General features: G+C 40.5%; 1 protein-coding gene across 21 annotated transcripts in view; it reads right to left on the minus strand.

Moving 5' to 3' along the window:
* SYNE1 (spectrin repeat containing nuclear envelope protein 1) overlaps positions 1-20190 on the minus strand; it is a 488794-nt gene that overhangs the window by 256452 nt on the left and 212152 nt on the right. For all 21 annotated transcript variants that reach the window (XR_010599728.1, XR_002889944.3, XR_010599727.1 and 18 more), the window contains 13 exons: positions 19640-19793; positions 18718-19346; positions 17719-17898; positions 13736-13886; positions 11265-11423; positions 9843-10025; positions 7257-7358; positions 6272-6475; positions 4561-4768; positions 3883-3995; positions 2945-3150; positions 1834-1989; positions 260-551 (listed from right to left, as the gene is read on the minus strand). Coding sequence is in view for 18 of the 21 variants with exons in the window: in XM_065588833.1 (XP_065444905.1) it covers positions 260-551; positions 1834-1989; positions 2945-3150; positions 3883-3995; positions 4561-4768; positions 6272-6475; positions 7257-7358; positions 9843-10025; positions 11265-11423; positions 13736-13886; positions 17719-17898; positions 18718-19346; positions 19640-19793 (2737 nt within the window). In the remaining 3 variants the exon portion in view is untranslated. The remainder of the gene's footprint in view (positions 1-259; positions 552-1833; positions 1990-2944; positions 3151-3882; positions 3996-4560; positions 4769-6271; positions 6476-7256; positions 7359-9842; positions 10026-11264; positions 11424-13735; positions 13887-17718; positions 17899-18717; positions 19347-19639; positions 19794-20190) is intronic.

The raw sequence follows: 20190 nt of genomic DNA on the forward strand, positions 1-20190 counted from the left end.
GTTGGTCCAATGAAAAATATTACCTCGCCCATCTTGTCTCTCTATTTATATTTATGCAGAAGGTCTGTAGCAGCAAAGCATAAAGCCATATAAGTGTCACCTGGTGCCTCCTATGGCATTTACCTATTTTGCAGCAGCTAACGAATAGCTATGCCCTCAAGTTGTATGACCGTGGCAGGAAAAATCCCTCTGTTTCCATGAATTAAACTCTAATGCAATTTTGACCTGATGTGCTAGCTCATGTAGCCCTGTGCTTTACCTGAATTTGCATCAGCCGCCTCTCTAATGTGGCTTTGCTGCCGACAGTGCTCTTTGCAGAAGCCAGCTTATCTTGAACATCTTTCACCCAGGACCACATACTCTGCAGTGCTTCCTCCAAGGCTTGATGCTCCTGGAGTGCAACCTGACATGTTCGCAACTTCTCCTTGACAGTTTTGACTAGGTTTTGATAGCTGGTGAGGTTTTGCGAAGCCAGACGTACTTCCCTCCCAGCACCATGTCCTTCTTCATTTAAAGCTTGAGCCCTCTGGGAAAGTTTAGCAAAGGATTCTCTAAAAGAAAGATTTGGGATTGACAATTAATTTTAGAAACCACGTGAACTGTTATTGCCAGAGTGAGGATGGAAAATTACTTAATGCTGCAGGCATAACCAAGTTTGACTGCAGTCAGACAACTCATAGTTGCTAGAAAAGTTATTTGAACAAAGCCAAATTTGAGTGTATAATATGAAACTCATATATTGATTTAAAGTAACATAAATAACCTTAATGAGGGCCTACACTCTTGCTTTAACAATAACTGTTTGGTGGCAACAGTAATCAAGCTAAAAGCAGCGATCAGCACGTTCTAATTTTATTTCCCATGACATCCACCTCTACTGATATTGCCAATTCCCTCTCTAACATGTAATCTATCTTAAATATTTATCTGACTCCCATTACAGTAGTATCGGAGCACTTCACAACCTGCGAGGTAGGGAAGTATCATTATCCCCATTTAACGACCGGGGAAACCAAGACACAGGAAACCAGAGCTAAGTGACTTGCCCAAGGTCACATAGGAAGTCTGTACAGAACAGAAAACTGAACCCAGGTCTCCCAAGTCCTAAACTAATACCACTGGATTATCCTCCCTCTTGTTCCTGTATGTACTATGCTGAAGTCACATCAGACAAAAACCCTGCTGGAACAGCCCTGGAATGGATGGATGAGGATCGAGTAAGTACCTTCTTTTAGTATACTGTGAAGTTTAGCAAAACAATTGAATAATATTTTTTTTCTACCTTTTCCAACAAACTATAAAATGTTTGCACAACTACACAGTATACTAAAAATGGCAATTACCTCATCCACTAGCTGATTCCCAACTGAAGTAGGATTCCATGGCTGAGAGGTTTCATAGGCACAGTGCTTGGAGGTCAGCATATGAGCGTGCAATCCAAGTGGAACTGGATGCCAGGGGACAAAAGCAAGAAAACAAAAGTTTTTAAATGGACAATGTGATAACTATTAGTGTGACTTTTGGGGGACATCTAAACCATATTGCTAAAGCTGAGGGTGCTGTGCTGTAGTGCTGTGCAGATCATCTTTACTAACAAAGTTACTTCAACTTCCCCTTAATAGAAATGAGCCTAAGCCATTAAGTTTGGATTCAAATTCAAATTTCCCCAAAGTCTGGAGCTGTTTGGACGCAGCCTCTTGTAAGCTGTTCCTTTGACAAACTGCATCCTCCAGCACCTCTCTCATATACTACCCAGTCAGTTCATTTAACTATGGCTGAACAGAAGGATTAAAGAACAGTGGCAACAGGACATTAGAAAACGTGTTTTTATACCTTGCAGCCAGTAACTCTTCAAGAAAATTTTCCACTTTCTGCACCTCATTTTTCTTCTCTGGGATGTGCTGTTTGCTCTCTCCTAGTGCTTCAGTACTTATCCTTTCCTCCATTTCATGGATCCACAGGGTCAGTTTCTTGTGCTGATCCTCAAAGCTACAGAACAGAAAAGTATCCCTTTAAACTCAATTCCTAGGTGTGCAAAGATACTATTCAGTTTATACAGTATAATGCATACCCAGTAGAGCAGAAAAGCAGGCTGGATACCACTTTAACTTTTAGTGAATGAGAGCTCCACACACAGCATACTTCTGCAGTGACTACTAATCTAAAAATACTCAGCAAGGCTCTAAAAATGTTCTGCGAGATCATGGGAATTACGGTGGGAAAAGAACCTTCCAAAATTTAAAGTGACAATGCTTGTATTTATTACCATATTCAGTAAAGATAAAGAGGCTAAAACAAAGTCTCTCCAAATCTTGTTTGTAATTAAAATTTAAACCAAGTTTGTTTTTGTTTTTTTTAAAAGATGTCTAAAATTAGGCTCTTAAAATCAAACTTAGGCACATAAACAAGTGATCAGATTTTAAAAAGTATTGTGCACCCAACAGATCCCACTGAGGTTAATAGGAGTTTCTGTATGATCAGCATTTCTGAAAAATAAGGCCATGGATTTAGGAGTCTACTTTAGTTTCCTTTTTCTGAAAATCTTACTTCAATGCACATGCAGGCACACACGAAATTTCCATCTGATCTCATCTTGCTGTTTCATCCAACTACCCATTAATACTATTCCTGTTACATTAGCAGTAAACATATTCTGAGCCAATAAATACCTTAGAGCCTTTGGCTTTTGAGTTTGTTTAATCTAACATACAGTGCCCAATTGTTTCCCCAAAATTATTAGCACAGAGATGAATCTCTGAACTTCTCTCCAGAGGAGGGAGTGAACCGGTCCATAGTTATTACTTCTTTAACTGCAAGTTTTAATCTCAAATCATCATCTATATCCTCACAGTCTGAAAATTTTAGCATCCACTGTACTGCCCCACCTCCAAGCCATTTTATAATAAAGTTCTGCAGCGCATCTGGTTCTACTGAAATAACCCACCTTCCCAGTTCTAAGGCACAGTCTTCCAGAGCCTCTTTATCTTTCAAGCATTGTTTCAGGAACCCCTGGAAGTCTTGGTGTGACTTTGCTATCTGCTCCTGGATACTGCTCACAACTGGTTTGGGTAAATAAGCATACACATTTTCTCCTTGCTTGGAGACAGCATCTAGTTTGTTCTGTCCCTCACTAATCGAGTCCAACACTCTCTGTGTGAGAAAAGAGTACAGGTTAAACAAGCAGGATTAGCCAATAGCTAAGGAAGCACTGTATACACTAGGGATGGCCAGACTTCTCTAAGAAGTTCAGAGCCAATGTCTAGTAGTGGAACTGATTACAACTGGACCATTTTATTAAAATCTATGATGGATGGAATGGACAATTCCCATCTGTTCCCAATACATACCCAGCCCTCTCTGCTTGTTTTATGTAATCTCCAAGACTATGGGCAGACATTTTAGGGATTACGGTTATTTACAAGAATTGGAGCAGCGTTTGCCCTGTTTGCAGTCTTTTCCATGACAGATCAGATCAAGGAAGTCCTAATATATCATATCATTGTATATATCATATCAGTAAGGCAGTGAGCAATAAAGTGTGAAGGAGTGGGAAGAAGAAAGAAAGATATTGTAGGGAAAGATAGGAAAGGGATAAGGGACAGAGTGAGAGGAAGACAGAGACAAAGGAGAAAATAGGATATAGAAATTTGCAGAGAGGAAGCAAGAAGAGTTTTAACAGAACAAAAAATCCCACAAGCTGAAATACATTTGGTTGACATCTTTTGGATGTGGTACAGTAATTTATTGCTATTTGGATCCATTTTTATATTTTCTTTCTAGAAAAAATGTATTTGTCAGATTTCTGTAGATGTAAATTAGGTAAGACATGGATGCAAATTGCCAAAAGTAGCTAATTATCACCTCTTGATTTGATAACTCTACCTGCAAATCATGTAGCTTTGCTTCTATGGCTTTGCTGTCTCCAGACCTATCAGACGACTCTTTTACTGCTTCCTTCATCCCAGAAAACCACTCCTGGAATTCCTGCATCGAAGCTTTTAAAAAGAAACCGAAGATATGAACAAGTTTCCAAAAAAGGCATTTTACGCTTGTACAATCCAAAATACCAGTGCAGATATCTTATCCTCCCTCATTGGGGGCCTGATCCAAAGCCTGTTGGAGCTAAAGGAAAGACTCTTATTGACTTCAGTGGCCTTTGCATCAGGCACCATGAGACTGGCCTTGGTGATAGACTATATAGAGCATTTGTGTGCTATAAAGAGATGTTTTATAACAAGGGGGATTATAATGGGACTAAGTGGAAGATGAGAAACACAGGAGGATTTCATCAGGAAAGGCTGAATTGGAACTCCTGTCATGAGGACTGTGTGTATTAAATGAGGTTGAATTTTGTTTTTGTAAACCCTTCAGTTTGCAACAGAGATTGAAACTAGCATTTGGTGAAAGCACTTTTATGAAAGCCTCTATACAAGAACAAGAGTGTCACTGTAAATGATGTCAACGGAAACTTTCCACCAACACTCTCTGGCAGACTCTTCTGAGGCAGTCTGATTCATGGCTGTGGTCTAACAGCTCATCTTAACAAGCACTCAGACTCACTGAGGACGTGTTTCTCCAGGGACTCCTGCATGCTGGCCTGCGTTCTGGAACACAGTTGGGTCACAGCTTCATACTTCTGTATCAGTGAAGTGACAGTGCAAGCCAGAGTCTCCAGTTCCACTGTGTGGTACTTGCGACACAGGCTATTGAGGTTCTCCTGAGTCGAATCGATGCTGCTCTGCTGGAGCTGAAGCTCTTTTTGTGTTTCCTAAAGGATAAGATTGCATTGTCAGTGCGACACGCCCAGCTAAACAAAACAGCTGCCTATTTCCTCTACTTGCCTGCTCCTCTGCCCTTCATCCAGCCACTTGTTGCAGTTACCAAGAGCACTCTGCAGCAAGGAATTTGTGGAGGGAATTGAGGAACAGGGTACTAGATTATACAATTTCCTGATATTTCCCAACTGGCTCCTAGAGAATGTCAAATCAGCACAGAAAAATAGCTCTTTTTAGCAATCACTACTGTCATTTTTTAAAAATATATTTTTTTTAAAGCACAACTGAAAATAATGTTTATTTGCAGTCAACAGTGAGGGTTCATTTGGGGTACAAAAGAGCTGTGTGGAGAAAGATAATTCCATTAATGGAATTTCTAAACTTGGTTTCATTCTGCTTTGGAACAATTTTTCTGGACATTTTCCATTAAATGAGATGGAGCCCCAGCTCCAGGGCAGTCCATCTGGTGGGCAGCCCCAGAGCCATGGACTCTGGAAGCACTGGAGTCTCTGACTCCAGCTGCTGAGGAACCAGGTGGGCAAGCTGGCAGAAAAGCAGATCAGTTTCTGATCAAAACCTGCCTGGCTGACAGGGTTTCACTGGTCCCAGCCTGTGTCCCATCAGAACTTTATAAAAATCAAACCATCTCTGGAAAATATTTCTATTTTGACAAATTGGCAAATTCCAGCAAAAAAAAAAAAGTTTTGTCGGCATTTTTCTGCCCAGTTCAAAGGTACCTTAGGAAAGCAATGTGAGTTGGGAGTTTGGGAGACAGTGGGAGGATCATTAGCATTGCCTTTATCCATCTGGGGAACAGCATACAAAGCTAAATTTATATCAAAACTAAAGTTGAGAGTGGCTGTTTCATCAGAATTGCCATTTATTTACACCACAAAAACCTCCATGCTTTTTGTCACAATATGGCCATGCGTGGTAGTCAGTATTAACGGAGAGTCTAGGATTTAGATAGAGGAGCTGCTGTAGGTGACAACTGAGGTGCATTAGGGTAGAACCTAATATTATGCTGAGTTCTATCAGAGCTATTAGCCCTTAATTGCATGAGCTCCAAATTCACAACAATTAGAAGAGCAAAAAACAGGATAGCAAACATTCTAAAGCAATGCCTGAAAACAGTTAGATGAAACAACATTAGTTCCTGTCACAATAAAAAAGACTGCTATTCATTTCATTTCTCCAAAAGCTTTGCAATACAATGAGAAAAAATAAAGATCAGAAATGCCATTCATTTCTTTAAAAATATGACAGTGTGTTCTTCATTGATATCCTAAAGTATAAAAATAGATAGTTTTAATCTGATCAGATGAAAATTAACATGTACATTTTAATAAACTGAGATCATTTTAATCTGATCAGATTAAAATTAACATGTACATTTTAATAAATTGACTGTCATTATGACCAATCACATAAAACAATGCTAGAATTAAATACAGGAGCCACTATGCAATGGAAAGTATATCTTCTGTAACACTTACCTTCACTTTACCTAAACTCTTGGGATCTTGGTTACAAGCACAGTTTAACAGTGACTCTTCTACTTTTGTGAGCCAGTCTGTCATGTGATCTATAAACTTTAGTAACTGCATCTTCTGAGCACTGAAATCTTCCAGTGTCTCTTTTGCTGTCTCAGACATTTCTTTGGCATGTTCCAGTTTTTGCCTTAAATCTGCTTCTAGGAACTAAAACCAAAATTTCATACATTATAGCACTACAGTGAATCACTTGGGCCTAGTATTATAACTGATGGGCAGTTCACGTGGTATAACAAATGGAAAAAAGGGAAAGTGGGATGTAAGGCCCTTTTTTTTCTTTTTTATGTGAATGGATACAAATATTTAAAGTAAATGAAAATGGCAGACACTGAGGGTGAAATCCTGGCTCCACTGAAGTCAATGGAAGTTTTGTCATTGACTTCAGTAGAGCCAAAATTTAACCCTGAATGAATGGCTATCCAACTCTGAGAAAATTAAAAAGTTAGTCTCCCTCTCTGCAGATTCAACATTGGAGTCATTAAACAAAATGAGTCTTCATCTGAATCAGACCTCTAAAATAATAATAATAAAAAAAAACAGTAAATGGGGATTCAAGGTTCCTGTTTTGGCCAATTTCTAATAATAATTAGTTTGATGCACTGATTCTAATCCAATGTGCTGTTTCTTGGTTTTGTAAAGTAGGCCAACATAATTATGCTCCAGTGCAACATTACCTTTCAAATAAGAAGCTAACTCTAAATTCAGATGGTGGCAAGTGCTTATAAAACTTCAACCCCTCTGTATTCTACAGTATTTTGTTCAGAAACAATGTCAGTAACTAATTGAGAACTCTCTCAATAGGAAGAAAAATTATCAGAATAAGAGCAAGTGTAATATGCCTCCCCCCACCCCCCCAATAGACAAAGGCTATAGAAGGGGCACAATTTCAGAAGGATACAGATTGTGATGAGTGACACCTAACTCTTACCTGAAGATCTGCAGTTGACTCTTGACTATTGGTCAGTTCTTTGAGATCTGAAACTTTTGAACTAAGCTCCTCCAACTTCTGTCCTTTATTTAAAACTTCAGACTGTAAAACAGAATGTAATAAATATTTTATACTGATCATAAAGAGCTGAATGAAGCTATTGGTAGGTGCTCAATAAATAGAAAGAAAGAAAGAAAGAAAGAAAGAAAGAAAGAAAGAAAGAAAGAAAGAAAGAAAGAAAGAAAGAAAGAAAGAAAGAAGTTTTGCTATTCAAACAAAGTTAAACATCATTATCCCTTGGTTTCCTTGTTTCACAAAAATACTTCACTTCTTTCCTTTTGTATATTAAGTTCAGAAATTTTCCTCTTCACTAAAAAACCACACACAGGTCATTTTAGAGTTTAAAATGTTTAACAGCTTGAGTCTCTGAAAAGTGGCTCAGTAAAAATGGGAATGTCTTTGTTTATGAGACTGGAAAAATTTACTATGGTCATTAGGTTCCACTTAATGGAATGCAGAGTATAGTGCACAACCCTCTGTTTTTTATTACTGAGCTCTGAAAAAAAGTCAAATGTAGAACTAAATTCTGTGTTGAAAAGAGTTGTAATATGACTACTGCCCTTTATTCACTGACATGTCAGGATCTCTAGTTTACTGTTTATATTTCAATGAAAATTCTAGAGAAACATTTTATTTGTTAAACATTACAGAGAAAGCTCATAACTTTCACTTTGTAGCTTCCTGAGATCTGAAATACTAAACAAATTTCTGATACAAATATGCATGCTATTGCAGGGAACATTAAATTAACACAGATCTCATTGATTAGAAGAGGTACATTAAGGGCTAAATTGTGGCATTAATGTGGTGCAGAACCACCTCAGCAAAAATTCCAGGACGCATTGTGCTTCAGGGATGCACAATGCCTTCCAGAGCTCCTGAGACATGCAGATGCTGTGGCACTTGCAAAGTAGGGACAGTGTGTGCTTCTCTCTGTGCTGAGACTTTTCTATTGGCTGGTCCAGATGGCAGGGGGTGGGGGGGGGCTAATGGGCTACAGTCCTGCTCATTCCTTTGCAGAAGCCAATGCAGAGTAGTGGTAGCTGTGCAGAATTCTTGCAGTCCCTGAGTGTAAAGACATCCACTGTAATCAACTCCTGTACAGTTCTTGAGCTCAGTCTGTCCCTTGCACACCTGAGGCCTGGACACAGTCTGGTTCTATGCAAAACCAAACTGTTTAACACCAGTTTGTTTGGCTGGTCCCAGTGAGAAATGGAGACAATGGAATACAGTTTTAATGTAATCAAAGCAAATATGTTCCCTTTGAAGCTTTTCATACTATTTACCTGTATTACTAATATAAACTCATTATCTGTTTAATTTACGATCACTTTTTTAAATTAATTCCAGAGGAAGTAGAAGAAGCCCATTCTACAATGGACCTGCTGTATATTTTTGACACAACACTAATTTCATAAATACCCATAGCAAGGGAGTGCTGTAGTACCACAGCTCCTTCACTTTTCTAGGATTTAGAGTCTAATATAGTGGCTCTCAAACTTTATTGGTTCACATCCCACCTTCTTAGAAAATTGTCGAGAAGTGAACTGATGGACCATCAAGCTCACATACCACCAATGGTCACATACTAGAATTTGGGAATCTCTGGTCTAATGTATTAAATCAACTCTTATTTAACAGCCCATTCTAGACAAAAGCCAAAGTAATGCATTAGAGTATTATTAATGAATGCGAATCTGCTGTAATTATTGTTAATGCAGAGTAATCATAGTGTTACAGAAATGAAGTACTAGTGAACTTCAACACTGGATCCACCACCTGCTGTGTGACTAAGCCATAGTTTGAAACATTCCAGATATGCAGAGAGATTTACCATGGAGTGAGACTTGCAAGAAAGGGTGCTGCATGGAATCAACAGCAAAAGGGATATAAGGCACTCTTAAACCAATTTAAGAGTGTCCACATAGGTGGGCTTGCTCTTATTTTACTAAATTAGTTTCTGAACATATTGAGCGAAATCAAACCAGGCCCAAATAATTTGCCCTTTACCTTTCAGCACACCATATCACCTTCATTGTATCTACAGGAACGTCTGACTTTTAAATTGGGATTTTCAAAAGTGCTCAGCATTGACCTAACTCTATTCCTATTGAAGTTAATGGTAAAACTCCCATCAGCTCCAATGGGACTAGAGTAAAGCCAATGCTGACTGTCTCAAAATCCCATCCTTAATTTTTTGACAAGCCTCATATAAGGAGGCGTGGTTATAAGAAAGATAATGATGGAGTTAAATGCAGTTTAATGCCAGTATTAGTTCTGATACTAACAGACAGTCTCAAAAAGAGAGTGGGATATAGCTACTAGATTTTTACATTCTCCCTAATGGGTTGCTATGTTTGGTAATAGTGTAACTGAACAAAAGATCAAGAACAAAAAAAGCCAGATTCTCGGCTGATGTATATCGGCATAATTTCACTTACTTCTGTGAAGCTATGATGATTTACACCAGCTGAGACTCTGAATTAAAGCATTTCAAACATTTGTATCATTTTTTTTGGTAAGCACCTGAAATTCCTTCAGGAAGGCCTCCATTTTCTGGCTGCTGTTCAGGTTGCTGATACCTTCATTCAATTGAGAGATGGCATTACTGCACCATGCATCAATTTCATCTCCAATGGTGAGCACATCATCCCATAGAGACACGCTTACACTCAACTTTTCTACATTGTCTTCAGTCCTCTCTGACACCTGTTGGAGAGGGACAGACATCAATATCCTTAATAATTAATTTCACATTTCTTTAAGCTTGATCCAATTGCAAGAAAAGTAGCTCAGAAACAACTGGAAAACCTAACCTCGGGTCTCTTATTTTACAAACAGAAACACATTCAGAACAGCAAGACTATTATCTGCATTTCAGGTCTATTTATGGTAAAACTGACATAAACCACTACATGCCGATGCCTCTGAATGTGTATACTTTGACTAGGAAAAGAGTCGCAAGTGGAATTAGCTGAACAAATGTTCATTGACTTTAAAATGTGTTATATTGCTAGGATCCCACCAAACATTGAAAATTCACCTTAGAGCCAATTTTGATGCATCAAAACTAGTTCATTAGTAGTGAGGAATGAAATGGGTCCAAAAAATCCAAGTCTCAAACCAAACATGAACCTTCTTTTAGATTAACTCTCTGCATACATACACTCCCCCTACACACACACACACACTCTCCTTTCCGGTTTCCCTTCTTTGACTTCAAATAAGCATCATACCTCTGCTTAAACCCATCAAGGGACCTCAAATGGCTTAGCAGTCTCAGCTAAATAGGCTGCGGTTTTCAAAACTCATGAGGCTTGCAACTAACCTGGGGTCAGGAGGTAAGTAGGGAGCAGTTCATCATGCACGCTAAGGAATTTCTCATCTGAGCAAACCCCAAATGTATGGTACAAGAACAGAAAAGAGCAGCTCACTAAGAGCTTCAGAAGGATTTCAAACCATAAAGGGATTTGCAAATAAAGTTCTATAGATATGAAATCTTAAAATATTATGTTTTGTAATATACGATGGGCCACATACTCAGTTGGTGTAAATCAGTGTACCTGCATTGACTTTAAAGAAGCGTCACTGATTTACAGCAGACGAGGATCTGGTCCAAATTTACACATACCTGTATTTCAGACACCAACAGAAGTGTGCACTGGTCTGGTTTATAGTAAATTACATCCAAATAGTCAGTTTCTCAAAAAATGCCTTTTTTTAAATCTAGCAAATGTACCTGATATATATTTCTATGAGCACATACTGTAGGTACAAACCAATCCCAAAATATTTATGATTTAGCCCTCTGAGATTTATTCCAAAGTCACCTTTAGTTAAAAAAAAAAAAGTATTTTCAGTTCCTAAGAGAAGCACACACATTGCAACGTATTCTCGGACTGTAAACTGAGTCTGCCGTATAAGGAAAACATCATTCATTGTCCTTACATCCAGCCATTTGTCCACAGTACTGTTCATATCTGTTTTCACCAGCATGGGATCACAGTTATGAATTCTCTTCAGCTCTGCTAGCAAGTGTTTTCCTTTATTAGTGAAGGCATCCAGCTCTTTCTGTCTGTCATTTAGTTCATTCTTGACAGCTTCATGCTGTAAACATAAATGTTTGCTTGTTTAATACAGTCATAAATAAATAAATAAAAATTCAGCTCCCCAGCCATCCACCTCTAGAGACCTAAAGTCACTGAACATATGGAATGTGTTTTATAGTTATTCTAGTTTCTTACTAACAGTTGTCGATGTCACTAAAGACAAGGCAATCTGTAGTTCTTGGAATAAGTGGAATAAGAAAATAATGTTCTGACAGTTAAAGTACATGAGTGGTTATGCAATAAGAGGTTATGGGCCTATTACAGGACTGAGTGGGTGAGGTTCTGTGGCTGTGATGAGCAGAAGGTCAGACTAGATCAGGGGTTCTCAAACTGGGGGTCGCAAGGTTATTATGTGGGGGGTCCCGAGCTGTCAGCCTCCACCCCCAAATCCCACTTCACCTCCAGCATTTATAATAGTGTTAAATACAAAAAAGTATTTTTAATTTATAAGGGGGGGGTCGCACTCATAGGTTTGCTGTGTGGAAGGGGTCACAATACAAAAGTTTGAGAACCATTGAACTAGATGATCATGATGGTCCCTTCTGGCCATAAAATCTGAGTGGGAGTAACAAGACCTGGGTTGTTTTCCCACTCTGCAATAACTTGCTGTGGGACCTTGGGCTAATAATTTACAAACTTTCCAAGCCGCCATTTTCCCACCTGCAAAATGGGGATAACAGAAACACATAACAGTCATGCAGCATAATTCACTAATGTTTGAAAAGTGCTTTGAGAGCCTCAGACAGACGTGCATGCAGAATGTGCTGCAAGTGAGGGTTGACACATGCTGGCATGGCTGTATGAGGGATCTTGCAAACTCCTGCATATGTTCTTTTGGCCAATGTTGTCAGGAGGTCACTGTCATAAGGCTTATATTAAAAAAATGTTACCAGCAACATCAAAATAAACTAAATAGAAATAAAAGAAACCCTTTGTAAAACAGACATTGTAGCATTATGGACTAAAAGTCTTCTATGCAACAGTTTGTGAAGTTATAATTCAGAGAACTTCACTTTAACAGGATGATTATCTGAATTATAATTCCAGATATTATGATTTTTATAAAACATAGCCCATAAAGAGACATGTTTTAATACTGTGTGTTTTATGGTGCTGACTACCGAATATTAATGAGGATTTTGCAATAAACCCACTACAGGCTTCCCATCAACATTAACACTTTCTAATGAATGGAGAGAGTTTAACTCAGAACTTACTCTCAAGGCAGGTTGAGTCTTAAGAGTGACTTCAGGCCAGCAGAATTTGGAAATGTAATAAATGTAATTCATGAAGTGTATGGAATATAGGGAACCAAAGTCCTTGACACTTTTCCGTGTCCAGTACTGTATCAAAGTAACCACTTTGGATAAACTAATCCACAGGCACCGTCTTCTGACCCCCGGTTCTGACCCAGGCTCCGTCCCCACTCCACGCAAGCCCTCCCCCACCCCGCCTTTTCCCACCCCACCCCACCCCTTCCCACCCAATTCCTCCCTCGAGGGTACCGCGTTCTTGCTCCTCCCCCTCCCTCCCAGCCTCTTGCACACCACAAAACAGCTGTTCATGGTGGGTGGGAGGGAGGGAGAGGTGCTGCTCCACGGGGCTCACCGGCGGGCGGGAGGCGCTGGGGGTGGCTGGGGGGAGCTGATAGGAGGGCTGCCGCTGGATGCTCAGCACCCACCATTTTTTCCCCAGGGGTGCTCCAGCCCTGGAGTGGGCGCCTATGAACTAATCCCATTGCTGGGGGAAGGAGACAGAGAATGTGTCATGTTTCAGAAGCAGAGGCTAATTTGCTGATGTTGCAGCATCAGTGCCCTGCACTGTCATGGAAGAGACTGAAGTTCAGTTATTGGCTTGTCCTTTCATTTTGTTTTCAGATGAACAAAAATCATCCAAGAGGTTATTATGGTAAAGCATTAGAAACATGTTAGGCATTTTCTTTCTCAGTGCCTTTGAGTAGAGTATCCATCTCCAGTATCTATGCACAGCTTCTCCTTGTATACAAATGTACATTTAAAATCACTAAAGGAATGTACAATATACTTAAAACAATAGAAAAGGAGATTGAAATTGAAAGGTTTCCCTGCAAAATGTGCAGAGTGCACAGTAATGGCCAGATTCTTCCCCCATCAAAGCCAATGGGAGATTTACCATTGATTTCAGAGGGAGATGATTTGGCCCCCAATACTGCAAGGAACTTTAAGCAAGGATCAGACCAACTTCTCGTCAAACACAAAAAGAAATGATTCACCAAATTTGTTGAAACCGAAGATCCATTCAGTTATTTTTAAATGAAAATATCTGAATTACCTTTGATAAAGCTCTTCTGATATCCTCCTGATCCTTCAAAATGGATTTGGTCATAGTCACATTGTCACCATTCTCTATGACTTTAGTTACTGCTGATTTCAAACTCTGATATTCTTTCATCAAATCAACCAGGACGCGGCACTGCTCCTGTCTGTAATGGAAAATAGCTGTGTTGAAAGAATGGTGTTCATTCTGACATTTGTGAATCCAGGGGATGTGACACAGGCATTTGTCAGGGAGAACTTCCCCCGGAGTGGCCCAGGGGAATCAGGTTAGAATGTTAAAGCAGCAGGATCTATGTGGTTATGTACATAATCATCCTTATCACTTATACAGCACTCTTGATTCATCAATCTCAAAGCACTTCACAAAGGAAGGGTCTCTCACTGCTATTGTACAGGCGGGGTATCTGAGCAAAGTGTCTTGCCAAAGGCTACACAGCATGTCAGAGCTGGTAGTACAACCCAGGTTTCTTGATTTCCAGTTCAGCGTCTTACTTACTGGACCATGCTGTCTGAAAACCACAGTGCCATGTAGCTGGCTTCTGATTGTGCATTTTCAACCTCTTGTATCAACTAAATTAAATTCAGTGAAGGATTTCAAGCTTCTTGGTTAAAAAGGAAAAAGTAGAAATGAAGGCTGAAGAAGAGGGAGACCTGTCTGGCGTCGCTGATTTTTCAGTCAAAATATTTTCTTTCTTAAGTTTAAAATACTGTTTCAAACCCCTCTGGCTTGAGACCATTCACCTGGAAAAGGGAACAGTTTGCTGCTGAAGCCAGATCTTATGATTTTATTTTGGATTTCCCTGCCTAGACAGGGAACTTCAGGTTCAATAGAAGTTTTCAACCAATTCAAGCTCTTCATGAGGAGGAGTCAGACAGAAGAGAAAGCCCATATTTTCTTTATATAATGTACTTTGTTATAAACAGTGTTCCATTGACAAAAGGAATTTGAGAGCCACAGATGGCCAAGTGTGAACGTCGGTCATTTCTGAGTTCATCTCCTTCTCAGGAGCACACCAGAGAAATAACCATGCACAGCAAGATTCCCTCTGGCTTACAGGAAAACAGCTTCAAATAAATAATTATATTTGTTAAAAAATGAAAGTTAAAATTACATTTCTTCAGGTCAGAAAGACTCACTATGAAACTGACTTTCAGGTACTTATATGGTTCCCACTACCATAGTATCTGAGCAACTCATAGTCTTTACTGTATTCATCCTCACAACACCCCTGTGAGATAGGGAAGGGCTGTTATCTCCATTGTACAGATGGAGAGCTCAGGCACTCAGTGACTAATGACTTCCCATATAGCAAGTCTGACACAACAGGGAATTCAACCCAGGTCTCCTGAGTCCCAGTCTAGTGCCCGAGCCACCAAATCATTCTTCTTCACTGCCATAGCTGGGCTGTAGCTGGGTGAGGTAAAGGGAGCTAAATAACCCAGTTACATAACTCTTAAAACTGCATGTTTTATTCTTGGCTCTACCTCTGACTTGCTGTTTTGTGTGTCCTTGGGTAGGTCATTTTGCTGTTCTGACTCAATTTCCCCATATGTAAAATAGGGATAAATATACTTCCACAAAGGGATATTATGTGGATTAGTTAGGTAATGTCTTTTCATTGCTTTGAACATGTACGTGCTATTATTAATTATTATTTATTATTAAGCAAGCAGGTATGGCTTTATATACGCATGGTATCTTCAGTTCCCAGGCGGTTATGTCTGGCCTCCGAGACATCTGAGGAACTGGGGGGCATTGGGGCTAGTGCCTCCACAATGGAAATACTGTGGATGCTGATCTATATTTCCATTTCCGTGTGTCATTCTTAAGTGAGTTATTTTATGCACTCAGGCTGAGTGGGGCTCCACGGCTTCTGGGAGTGGAGGTGAGAGCAGGACCCAGAGCAGCTGTCATAGCGGGAGCAGGCAGGAACTGGGATGTTCAGGTTGGGAGCAGCTACCCCAGCAAGAGAGATGCAAACCTCCAGAACCCCTCCCAAAACTGGAGCTGGCTGCCCCCTCCCAAAGGACCCCAAGTCTATGAGGCTCTCCTCATTCCCCATACAGAGCACCCACCCTGACTCCCCTTCCTATTCCTCAAACCCCGACCTCCCCCACTGTCCCTGACTCTTCCCACTCCCCATGTCGATCAGCCATGCTGACTTCCTCCCACTCCCCAGGTTTAATACAATGCTTTGTGTGTTTAGATCTCACTATTCACCTCTATCCCCCCATTCAAAGTGAGCTTTCGCTGCCTTAACCATGCCTTTGCAGCACATAAAATAAAGATGAGGAGCAGGTAGTGACCTTGACAGAATAGGTATAAGAGCCTGGTAAATTAAGTCCTCCTCCTCCCCTTTGTTCAGATCTGCACACCTCATTACCAGATAGATATTGGGAAACTAGAGTGAATTCAAATGAACATAACACCTGTGGTGACTGTGATAAAGGGACTGACAGAGGATGAAATCTATAGAAGTGAAATACACATAGCTTGGCTAAGTGCCAGCATGTATACAAATATTTGAAGGGTGTCAGTACTAAGGAGAGAGAGGAATTTTATAGTGTAACCCAGAGTCATGTTTGAAAGAGCCTACCACTTATTCCAGCAAAAAAATGAATGTACAAGCAAAAAAACCTTAAAAGAATGTTAGTTTTCTTTTCAAACAAATGCAAATGCAGTTAAGACTGAGAAAAAATTACTGGAATATATATCAAGAGAATATATATCTATATTCTTATATAGACAGATAGACCCCCACCATGCCCTACTGAGTATTATCTAACAAAAGGGTGGGCAAACTTTTTGGCCCGAGGTCCACATCGGGTTTGCGAAACTGTATGGTGGTCCGGGTAGGGAAGGCTGTGCCTTCCCAAACAGCCTGGCCCCCACCCCCTATCCACTCCCTGACTGCCTCCCTCAGAACCCCCAACCCATCCAACCCCACCTGCTCCTTGTCCCCTGACGGCCCCCTCCCAGGAACCCACTCCCTATCCAACCCTCCCTGCTCCCTGTCCCCTGACTGCCCTGCCCCCTATCCACACCCTCGCCCTCTGACAGCCCCCCTTCCCAAATCCCACACCTATCCAACCACTCCCTGCTCCCTGACTACCCCCTGGAACCCCCTGCCCCTTATCCAACCCCTTCCCCCCCCCCCGCTCCCTATACCACACCCCCTTACCACGTCGCCCAGAGCAGGCGTCGCGTCGCGCTGAGGCTGCAGGCGAGAGGGGACAGCAGGGGAGGGGCCAGGGACTAGCTGGGCAGGATGGTCCCACAGGCCGCATGTGGCCCGCGGGCCATAGTTTGCCCACCTCTGATCTAACAAATGGCTTGAGTTATGATTTTACTCAAAACAATCTTGAGCTGGGCTGACTGCCTAGAGGGTGGTGCTACATGCAGACATAGAAGAGACTTAAGCTCAGGAGTAGTTTCAAGCCAGTGGAAGATTGGCATGTAGCAGAGGTAGCATGCAGGGAAACAGTGCATTATGTACATTCTAATTATATAGTATTCATGTAGTCTTAATGGACATTTCCAAACTTTCCAACCACAGGGTAAGTTCAGAAAAGCACAAAAGAGCACATAATTAATATGGATTTATTAATTTAAGATATCCTATCTCCCAGAACTGGAAGGGACCTTGAAAGGTCATTGAGTCCAGCCCCCTGCCTTCATTAGCAGGAACAAGTACTGATTTTGCCCCAGATCCCTAAGGGGCCCCCTCAAGGATTGAATTCACAACCCTGGGTTTAGCAGGCCAATGCACAAACTACTGAGCTATCCCTCCCCCCAATTATGTCATGTTTGTACAGTGCTTTTAAGATATCAAACAGTATATGATTGCGAGGTGGTATTATTATATATTGAAGTTGATGTGGCAAAAGAAATAATATACAAATACCTAAGCTCTCTTCCTCTACCAAAAGAAAGGTACTCATTCTCCTTCATTTTAAGTATATCCAAAATCTACTTACTTTTCATGGATTAGTTTCTTGGTATCCTCCCAGGTAGCTTCCAAACGATTTATCTCTTTGTCAATTTCAGGCGCTAATGTTATATCCTTTTGGGCCATTTGTTTTGCTTTGTCCATCAACCACTGCAGTTCATGCTGGTATGAATTCAGTTCATCCTCTAGTTGGTTAAAGATCTTTAATCTGCAAATTGAAAGAGTGGATACACATTTACTTCTTAGCTTCACTGAAAATGAAATGAGAGCGAGAAAGAGAGAGATTGTATATAAAATATGTCTGAGGGTCAGTTTTTGACTTTAGATGTAACAGTGTGAATCTGGGACAACTCTACTGAAGACGAAGTTACACTGGACTGATGCTGGTGAAACTAAGATCAGAATCTAGTCCTCTGTGTTTCTATAACCATACATGCATACGCCCCCTCTCCTCAATTCTCACACAAAGTGTACTTGGAAATATTCTTCTAGAATTTTAGAATCCCTTTTAAATCAGTCTCCTTTATAATCTGACAGTTTATTACAGTTAATGGGTTCCATTCATGCCTTGCTAATTTGTGAATACACAATCTGCAATGTCTGTGCTAATGGAGGCAGCTGTGCCCTAAGAAAGGGCTAGCAGTTTTTGTACTGTCACTTTACAGTATGGATTCTCTCAGGACAAAGCAACTTTTAGTGGCAGGGATTTCACCATCTGCTTTTCCAGAGAAAGAGATCTGAGGGATGTGCTGAAACAGAGCATCTGCCATGCCCTCTCTTCTGCCAGACTGCTCACTTTTGGAACTGTGCTGGCTGGCTCCACAGATTGTGTGTAACTTGCACCACTGCAACCTTTTCCTTTGCAGACTTTCTACCACTGGAGACCTAGATTTCCCAGGAGTGAATTAAACCCAAGGAATAAAATGATTATGGAGTAGTCTGTCATCAAAACATCTAATACTATGGAATACAAGCAAAAAAAAAAAAGGCACCAAAGATCAAGTACTTCCTAATATTTTTGTTTTACCTTTGTTGTAGTGCCTGAAGTGTTGGCTCCTTCAATCCTTCTTTGTCAGCTCTTTCCTCAATATCTTCAATGCTCTTTAACATCTGTTCTTTACGCTCCATGAAAGACTTCTGTAAGGCTCCAAGGGCTTCTGCTTCACTCTGTTTGGTTCCCAACAGATTTTGGACTGACTCCAGTTCTAAGCACAGATTATCAGCCATAGCCCTACAGGATGACCTCTGCTCAGAACTTCCATGTCTTAGATGATATTGTGCTTTTGTAAGGGCTCCATCCAAAGTGATTGCTGCAGGTGCTAATTTGTTAATATCTTGAACAACATCCCTCAGTTCTTTCTCCAGCAGTTCTGATTTAGCCTTATCCATGTTTCCAGTAGTCTCTACTGTCTGCCTCAGGTGATGAAGCACACTTGATGCAGCAGCATATAACTCTAGGAACACCCCAAGCTGATTCAGAGCCTCTTGTCTTCGGCTGGTTATTTGACTGGCCTCCTGGAAGAGCAGGATGCAGTCTTCAGCCTTCCCCTGTAGCATGTGGTGCTCCTCTGGGCGACTAAAAGAACACAGCTTTTCTACATGTTCCCTCAGACTTTGAAGTTCCTGTTTCTTGCTTTCCACCTCCATAGAGTGGTCCTTTTGGAAAGAAAGGAAACAAACTGATTTTCCATACAAAGGTTCAAAGAGAAGTCTTGACAAAAGAAATTAAGTTCATCAGTACGATTATCACTAAATAGAACCCAGTAAGAACAATGCTGCATTGCTGATTTGCATTAACCCAATCAAAAAAGTGAACTGTGTACTACAGACAATCAGATTTCCAACAGGTTAAGCAGCTTCATCATAATTTTAGCTTCATGGTCTTTGGAATGCACTGTGCATAGGATGCTTTTCTTTATATTTTTTAATATTTCAACTGGATAGCTTACCTGATTGCGGCATACAGCTGGGTGCTGATCAGCTGTGTTTATCTCAGAAGTATTTTGCAATTCACCAAGAAACTGGTTAATCCATTCTGAAAAACTGAGCAGCAGTTCATCAAACTCCGCATGTTCAGCAACAAGAGACTGAAGGAAACTGATCCTACAGGATATCAAGTATAAAAATAAAAAGTTAACTTTTCAGTGTGAGTGAGTCACTTTGATTAATCAAAACTGCAGCTGACTAGACAGTATTAAAATACATTCCAGGTGAGAAAGAAAGAAAGAAAGAAAGACTCATGGGAGCAAAGGTTGCAGGAGTGGGCCCATGATCTTAAACTTGAATTTTCAGACATAACAATTCTGTTTAAAGTAACTTCAAGCAAGTGCACTTTGGGCTCCATCCTGAAAGGTGCTGAGCAATCCAGATAGATGCTCATCCTTTCACAGGAGTACTCAAGATTAAGCCATTACAGACTAAACTAAAAAAAAAAAAACCTGCTATATCATTTCCTATGCAGGAGAAGACTGAAGGGGGACAAGAAATGCTGCAAGATTTC

The sequence above is a fragment of the Chrysemys picta genome, chromosome 3, assembly GCF_011386835.1.
Source record: "Chrysemys picta bellii isolate R12L10 chromosome 3, ASM1138683v2, whole genome shotgun sequence".
Classification (NCBI taxonomy): Eukaryota; Metazoa; Chordata; order Testudines; family Emydidae; genus Chrysemys; species Chrysemys picta.